Source organism: Pteropus alecto, unplaced genomic scaffold (assembly GCF_000325575.1).
Source record: "Pteropus alecto unplaced genomic scaffold, ASM32557v1 scaffold3, whole genome shotgun sequence".
NCBI classification, from domain to species: domain Eukaryota; kingdom Metazoa; phylum Chordata; class Mammalia; order Chiroptera; family Pteropodidae; genus Pteropus; species Pteropus alecto.
Window position 1 is genome coordinate 11,535,550 of NW_006442484.1, and position 9,374 is coordinate 11,544,923.

General features: G+C 33.7%; 1 protein-coding gene across 1 annotated transcript in view; it reads right to left on the bottom strand.

Moving 5' to 3' along the window:
- ACTR3 (ARP3 actin related protein 3 homolog) overlaps positions 1–9,374 on the bottom strand; it is a 58,287-nt gene that overhangs the window by 24,028 nt on the left and 24,885 nt on the right. Inside the window, exon 4 of the mRNA XM_006921023.3 lies at positions 3,991–4,101. Within this exon, the coding sequence (XP_006921085.1) occupies positions 3,991–4,101 (111 nt within the window). The remainder of the gene's footprint in view (positions 1–3,990; positions 4,102–9,374) is intronic.

Here is a 9,374-nt window from a genome sequence, read left to right on the forward strand (position 1 = left end):
CAAATTTAATAACCTAGGAGAAATGGACCAGCACTTAGAAAGATACAACCTTCCTACACTGAATTAAGAAAAACTGGAAAATCTAAATACACCAATCAGCAGTATGGAAACTGAAACAATCAAAAACATACCAAAAAGTAAAAGCACAGGACCAGATGGCATCACCAGTGCATTCTACCAAACATTCAAAGAAGGTTTAATATCTTTCCTCCTCAAACTTTTCCAAAAAATCGAAGAGGAGGCAATACTTCTCAAATCATTTTATGAGGCCAATATCACCCTGATACCAAAACCTAGTAAAGATAACACAAAAAAAGAAAACTACAGACCAATATCTCTCATGAACACAGATGCAAAAATCCTAAATAAAATATCAGCAAACCAAATACAGCAACATATTAAATAGATTATATACTACGATCAAGTGGGCTTCATCCCAGGGGCACAGGGATGCCGTTCAACATAAACAAATTGATTAATGTGATATACTACATAAACAAATTAAAAAATAAGAATCATATATCAATAGATGCAGAAAACGTTTTCAACAAGATACGGCATCTATTTATGATCAAAACACTTAACAAAATCAGTATAGAAGGAAAGTAGCTTAACATAATAAAGGCCATATACAACAAACCCTCAATCAACATTATACTTAATGGTGAAAAACTAAAAACCTTTCCTCTAGGATCAGGAACAAAACAAGGATGTCCACTATTGCCACTGTTATTGAATATAACATTGGAGGTCCCAGAGAGTGCAATCAGGCAAGACAAAGATATAAAAGGCATCCAAATAGGAAACGAAGAAGTCAAACTGTCACTATTTGTGGAGGACATGATTATATAGAAAACCCTAAAGACTCCACAGGAACATTATTAGAAACAATAAATAAATACAGTAAAGTTTCTGGATACAAAAGCAATGTTAAAAAATTCATAGCGTTCCAATACTCTAATAATGAATTGTCAGAAAAAGAAGTGGAAAAAGAATCCCTTTTACAATTGCAACAAAAAGAATAAAATACCTAGGAATAAATTTAACGAAACATGTGAAGGACCTATAGAATGAAAACTATAAGACCTTATTAAAAGAAATTAAAGAAGATACAAAGAAATGGAAAGACATTCCAGGCTCCTGGACTGGAAGAATGAACATTGTTAAAATGACCTTATTATCTAAAACATTATACAGGTTTAATGCAATCCTCATCAAAATCCCATTGGCATTTTTTAAAGAAATAGAACAAAAAATCATCAGATTTACATGGAAGTACAAAAGACCTCGAATCGTCAAAGTCATGCTGGAAAAAACAAAAAACAAAAAACAAAACCTGGAGGCATCACTCTGCCTGACTTGAAATTATACTACAAAGCGACAGTAATCAAAACGGTATGGTACTGGCAGTAAAACAGACACACGGACCACTGGAACAGAAGAGAGCCCAGAAATAAACCCATGTTTATATGGGCAAAAAATATTCAACAAAAGATCCAAAAACATACAGTGAAGAAAGGAAAGCCTCTTTAATAAATGGTGCTGGGAAAACTGGAAAGCCACTTGTAAAAGAATGAAACTAAACTATTGTCTATCACCACACACCAAAATTAACTAAAAATGCATTAAGGATCTGAATATATGACCTGAAACAAATTGCATGGAAGAAAACATAAGGAACTAAATTCAAGGACCTCGGACTTAAAGAGGATTTCATGAATTTGACCTCCAAGGCAAGGGAAGTAATAGCTAAAATAAATAAATGGGACTACATCAAGCTTAAAAGCTTCTGCACAGCAAAAGAAACCATCAACAAGGTAAAGAGACAACCATCTGAATGGGAAAATATATTTGCAAGCAACACGTCCAATAAGAGCCTAATATTCAAAATATACAAAGAAGTCATACAACTCGATAACAACAAAAAAACAAATGATCCAGTTAAAAAGTGGGCAGAGGTCCTGAATAGACACTTCTCCCAAGAAGACATACAAATGGCCAAGAAACATATGAAAAGATGCTCCATATCGCTAGCTATTAAGGAAATGCAAATCAAAACCACAATGAGATACCATCTCACACCTTTAGAATACCTGTTATCAACAGAACAAGTAATAACAAGTGTTGGAGAGGATGCGGAGAAAAAGGAACCCTCATATGCTGCTGATGTGACTGTAAATTGGTACAGTCACTATGGAAAACAGTATGGAGGTTCCTCAAAAAACTAAGAATTGATCTACAATATGATCCAGCAATCTCTCTACTGGGCATTTAGTCCAAAGACTTAAAAACCCATATCTGAAAAGATATTTGCACACTGATGTTCGTAGCAGCATTATTCACAGTGGCCAGAACTTGGAAACGACCAAAGTGTCCCATGATAGATGATTGGATAAAGAAGCTGTGGTACATATATATAATGGAATATTACTCAGCCACAAGAAGAGATGAAATACTGCCATTTGAGACAGCATGGATGGACCTTGAGATAATCATGCTAAGCGAAATAAGCCAAAATGGAAAAAGTGGAAAACCACATGATGTCACCTATATGTGGGATATAAACCCAAAAGCAACAAATGAACAGGACAAACAAGCACAGACTCATGGACATGGACAATGGACTAGTGGTTACCAGAAGGTAGGGAGGGCGCAGGGAGGGACAGGCAGATGGAGTAAAAGGGGTCAAATATGTGGTGATAGAAAGAAATCTAACTATGGGTGGTGAACAAACACTGCAATGTATATATATATGCCTCACTGTTGAATTGTACACCTAAAACTTATTGGATTTCATTAACCAATGTCGCCATAAAAAAAAAAATTATGCATTTTTATAGCATGTACTTTTTATATATAAAAAAAAATTGTAAACAAATAATAAATTCTAGTTGATATGCATGCTAAAATATTTAAGGGTGAAATGACTCATTTTGAAGTGATTTAAAAAATAAGATGGACTGATGGATGAATAACCCAATAGATGTCATAAAACAATTATAATAAAATTAATTGTTGAGTCTAGGTTGTGGGTATATGAGTGTTCATTGTAATGTTCTTTCAAATTTATGTTTATGGTCCAGTCATAAAGAATACAGGTGAATCATATCTTATCGTGCCTCCCCAATTTTTTTTTTTTTTTACAAATACAGCAAGACCCTCAACCAGCAAAAAGATTACAATTTGCTTCATTATAATGGTCTGGAATTGAACCCTCAATATCAAGGTTTGCTTGTATTCACAAATTTTGTTATGATAAAATATAAACTATTGATTTAACCAAAAACTATGACATAACTATATTGTGGTAAGGGGGAGAAGATATAGATTCCGTATTACAAAAAGGAAAATAAAAGAAAAAGAATAAAACCCTCATCGTTCCTACTATGTAGTAGACAGTGTATAATATTTACAAAACAAGTAAGAAATAGAAGAAACACTGTTTAAATCTATAAAATACTATTAAGAAAAAATTCTAAAAATTTAAAATATTTGCCCCTGGGAAATATGAATCAAGGGTTGGGAGAGGTAAGAAATAACAGTGCTATTTTTTTGTTTTAAATCTTACAGTATTTGATTTTTTTATGCTATGAACATGTACTGCTTTGGTATAAAGAAAAAAGTTTAAAAATTAAGTTAGATTATATTTAGTTACTAAAAATTACAAATAAAGTAATCAGACTAGTTATTAAAAAAGGAAAGTGCTATGTTTCCAACTTTTTTCTGAACCTCACTTACTATTCCTACCATAAAGGTTACATATTATTAAAAAAAAATTAAGCGCCTAAACTTTGGTGCTCCAACATGTTACTGCTTACTCTATTGGAACCCAGAAATGGACAGTCTTAAAGATGATAGTTTTCTAAAAAAGTCTTTTAGACATGACAATTTAATAAACAATAAAGTATGCTCTACTGAGTACAGATGTGATTAAAATATTCTCATTAAGTTTCTTCAAGATTCCTCCATGAAATTATTATCTGTACTTACCAAAAGAAAATAATGGTCTTCAGGTTCTGCCCTTAAATATTTAAAGATCACTTGTTCCATAAACCTTTCCATCAAATCCCAATCTTCAACTATACCATGGCGGATAGGCCACTATTAAAACAAAAAATATATAAATTAAATCTTATTAATATCAACAATAAATAAAACTACCAAAAAAATTAAAACTCAGGGAATACTAGATTATTAGTGGATATTAGATGAAGACGGCATTTCTTCAGTGTGATAACCATGCTGTAGATCATTCTTTAGGAGATGCATATGTAACTATTTAGAGATAAATTATTTCTATGACGTATTTTCAGATGGTTCAATTAATGTAAAAATGTTAAAAATTACAACATTTTAATTTTTTAGATTTCTGAAAATTTTGTAATGAACTTAACCTATTAAAATTAAGCCTGTGAAAATTACAATTACAATTTCTTAATTTTTAATTTATTAGCTCTTTCACAGATACTTGTTGTGTGCCTAATAAATGAAACACAACTGTTAAGTATATACCAAGAATAATCATAAATCAAGCATGTAAAATTTTATAAGAAAAGCTGTATAAATATTTGTACAGAACCATGTTTCCAAAACTGAGTCCCAAGGTACTGCAGCAAATTCACAAAGACAATACAAAGTACTTTAAATTTTCCAGGGAAATATAGTGATACTCAAAATCTGAATGCTAAAAACCCATGAGTACTATTCAAGTTTCCTCTATTACCTCACTGACACAAACGCTAAGGACAGGAACACCCTGCCCACAAGAAACTCAGTCTAATGAAAGAAACAGATACAAACGTTATACTGTAAGTTTTAAAAGAAATAAAGTATATAAGACAAGATGATAAACTTAGTTTCTGAGGGAAAATATGAAGGTTCAGAGGTCATCTCTAAGCTGGGTCTTAAAGGAACAACCTTGTCAATTTTATTTTCTTGGAAGAGGGGGAAGGAAAAACATGTAGCCAGAGAACAGAAAAAGATATATTCAAAGACAAACACTGCATAATATACAAACACTTGATTGGGATAAAGGGAACCAGATTCTCAAACACTATAGTTGCCTTGTACCTGGGTTTTATTCTACAGAAATAAAGCATCAGTAGAAACTTTTAAGCAGGGGAATGACAAGAACACCTTTGATTTTTAGGAAGACTATCATAGCAGCACTGAGAAAGCTAAAATGAATCTTAAAAGAACCAAACAAGAGAGAATAAGAGCCTCAACTATGGTATGAATGTTAGGCCAGGTTCAAGATTTCAGTCAATAAGAATGAGAAAAAACTCAAATAGGTTTCTACCTTTGAATTCAGGATGAAGAGGATCTATTATTCAAGACATAAAAACTGTGTTTTGTCTTGTCTTGGAATAAGCAAGCGTGAAGTATATATAATACTTTTTTTTGGATATATTAAATTTGAGAGCCAGGTAGCAGAGGTAGTTGACAGTAGGTAGCTGGCAATGTGGCCAAGGAGCTGGAAGAAGAGATTTAGGTGTGACTAAAGAGAAAGGAATAGATGAGATAACCTACAGAAAGTATTTAATAATAAAAATAAAAGAAAATCAAGGACGGTATCTGGGAAATACTAACATTTGAGCAGTGGGCAAAGGAAGAGGAACCAGTGACAAGAGCGGGGAGGGGAGGACCAATAACAAATAAAAATAACAGTTCATGTCAGAAAGAAAAAAGACAAATCAAGGAGGAGGAAGACCGTTACATGAAACTGGATTTAACAAAGAGTATCAAATAATTTGAGACTAAACAAGAAGATCAGTTTTAAAAGTAAAGAGAATTAAAGAATAGCTTAAAAAAAAAAAAGGCCGAGGAAAGAAGGTAGGAATAAAGATTAAGAGAAATCTTGTTCTGGTTTGTTTGTAGCATTTGGAAGATTTGAAAAGTTAAGAGAACAAATCAGTGCAGAGAAACTCTGGCTCTCAGCACTGACTTCATTACCTTTAAAGACTTCTTTTCCACTTCGGCCACAGTTTAGATCTTAATATTACCAATCCTAAATCCCTGAAATGCAAGAATATCCCACTCTGACCACAACCTTTTATACGACAGCATCTCACTATATCTCTTTTGATCACGATTAGGCTAGTAGCCCACTGACTATTATAATTATTCCTTAGCTATCAACGTCTCCCTCACACACACTCTTAGATTTAAGTTAAGCCCCATCACTTTGACTATTCATATTTCCTTTTGTCATCCTATCTACCAAAACCCAACTCAGTATTACCCTACCCTCTAAACTTGCTTATACAGAGAATACTGATTGTACTGAGGAAACATATGTAACTGGGTTGATTAAACTAAATATTCATAATCACTATTTTCAAGTGGACCTAACTTTGTTTGGCAAGCCTTTGTTTCTCTACTCTGTTCATCTTTACTCTCCACAATAATGATTTAAATGTTCTTCCTACCACTCAAATTTCACATTCTCTACTATTCCCTGGGAAGCAGAGATGATGTTACCATGTATTTCACAGAGAAAGCATAAATCAGCAGTCAGAAATCCTATCACCTAATCTGTAAAACTTATTCTATACTTACTCCTTTTTCTCTTTCACTTTTTTATAATATAACAGATGTTCCACATATTAATTAGATCATCTGTGCTCTGGATCTCATCCCCTCTAAGCTTTCTCAGAGAGGTAGATTATACTCTATCATTCCTGTTACTTTAATCTTTTTATCTAATGGCTCTTTCACAGTAGCATTTAAACATCTCTTCTTTCTTAACCCCACAACTTGTCTCATCTATCAACTCCCTTCCAATCACAGCCAAACCTCATGGAATAGTATCGTCATTGTTTCCTGACCTACCATTCGCAATCCAGCCTACTGTAGTCGGCCTCACTACTCTTTTAAAACTTCTTATCAAAGCTGGAAATGACATCCTTGTGCTAGAGACAGCAAATAATGTATGGGATCTAGCTGATTTGCTATCTTAGCAGCATTCCATGCTCTTGTATTCCTCTTTCCTGTTTACCCCTTCTCCCAAACATGCCTTTTCAGTCTCCTTTGTAAGTTTTCCCTCCTCTATCCAAACCTAAATGCTGCAACTGATCAGGCTCTTCTCCAATATATACTCCGCTAGGTAACCTCATCCCTCCCAGAATAACTGATATCTTCCAAATATTTATCTCCAGCTCTGTCTTATTTGAGCTCCAAAAGCCAAATATTTGTCTAATAATATATCAGATGTCTCCTAGATACCTGAAACACAACTTGTTAAAAACTAAACTTATCCTTTCCTCCCTATGCCACAGACCAAAGTGTTCCTCAAGTGTTCTCAGTCTCAAGAAATAAGAGGCAGGGAAACTATTCAGGAGCTGGGAATTATCATCCATTACTATGTACAGATTACCACCAATATCTAGTAAATCATTCTCTGTTACTCCTCAAATACCAATTTTTTTTTATTCTTAGCCAAAAATTTTTAAATTTTTATACACATCTTATCAGACTTCTAAACTATCATTTTACAACAAAAATACATAGAAAGTAGAGGATCATGTTAAATGACACAAGAAGGGTATAATCATCAGAATCCAGAATAAGACACTTAACAAGACAAATACCTATTTTTTCCAGAAAGGCAAGCATGCACACGTGCACGTGCAGACACACACACACACACGCGCGCGCACACACACACACACCCCTATAAACTTATCCACCAAATTCAATTAGAACTTTTAATCAATAATCAGGAAAATTTGAGCACTGACTAGCATATAAATAATATTTAAAAATGGCACACTGCATTTAGGTGTGATATTTATTATTTTTAAAAGCCCTTATCTTTAAGAGGTAAGTATTTGTAGGTAAAATATCTGGAATTCACTTTAAAATAAGCTACTGGGGGAGGGGTGCATATAAAAAAAAAGGGTGGCCATAGGTTAACTGTCAAAGCTCTGAGATGAGTACCTGGAGGTTCATGATATTCTTTTCTCTACTTTTATATATCAAATTTTCCATGATAAAAGTTAAATGTTTGTGTGTACACATACAATTTCTTATTCTTTCTACCCCCACTGCCATCATTGTAGTCTAAGTCACTAATATTCCTTGTCTTAGCTGTAACAATAGTCTGGTCTCCCCAAAATGATGCTGTGTCTCCAAGTAATAAAAACAGGCAATATATATTGAGTATTCATAATGTTCAAAGCACTATAACAACTGCTTTATATCATTATCTTGTTAAACCTCCCAATAATCCTAAACTACTAATATCTCCATTTTACAGAGGAATAAACAGGAATTCAGCAAGGTTATATTACTGAATGATATCACAAAGCTATAAGTAGCACACCCAGAATTCCAGCCCAAGCAGACAGACTTCAATATTTGTGCTTTTAATCACTAACATTATTCCTCTACTTAAACCCATTAATGTGGCCCAAAGGACAATTTAATTCTTTAACATGGTCTCGCAACACTTTCAACAATCTTATCCTGGCCTACCTATCCAACCTCCTCACTTCTTTCTACCTCATTCTGTTTCAGACACATTGGTCATTCACAGTCCCAGGGTCCTTCATAATTTAGTCTTCCTGAATACTGGAGTCTCTGCCTAGAACAACCTTGCCTACACAATTCACCCAGCTAACTTATTTTATTCCTCAAGTCTCAACTTAAAAGATTTACTCCTCACAGACTTTTCTGAGTCCACAAACTAGTTTAGCTACTCCTGTTATATACTCCAAGAACATCCCATACTTTCTTTTTCTAACAGCCTCATCATTTGGTATTATTTCTTCAATGTTTTCCTACATTATAATAGTCTCGACATCAGGGAAGCCATTTTCTTACTTACCACTGTATTTTCAGCACTTACCCAAGCTTTCTACAAATGGTAGTTGTTCTTTAATGAATAAATTATAAGAATGGAAGAAATTAGATACAAAGGAGGAAATCTGAAATTAAGGAAAGTTAATATCCAAAAGTAAGATAATAAAGGTCAGAGGAGTATTTACCTTTTGGTGGGAGTGGGGTGGTAACTGGGGGAGTAGGTACAAGAAAAGGATCTGGGTTACTAGATTTACACTATATCCTGAACTTTTATTAGTCATAATTTTTAACTGTATAATTAAGACTTACATATTTTACTATATATAAATTATATCTCAATTAAAAAAAGAAAAGAAAGAAGGACAGGGAATGAGAAAAGGAAGAAGAGATGGGCACTTATAGATGGCATACGCTTCAAAAAGGAGAGAAATTGGGTGGGTCTGAATATGAACGAGAAGGAAATGTTGCAATGTGGGGAAGAGAAAGCCAATCACACTGATGGTTCTGAGATCTACTGAGTATGGAAAAGTAAATACTGCTCACTTGAACAGGCTAAAATTTTCCTCTTAGGG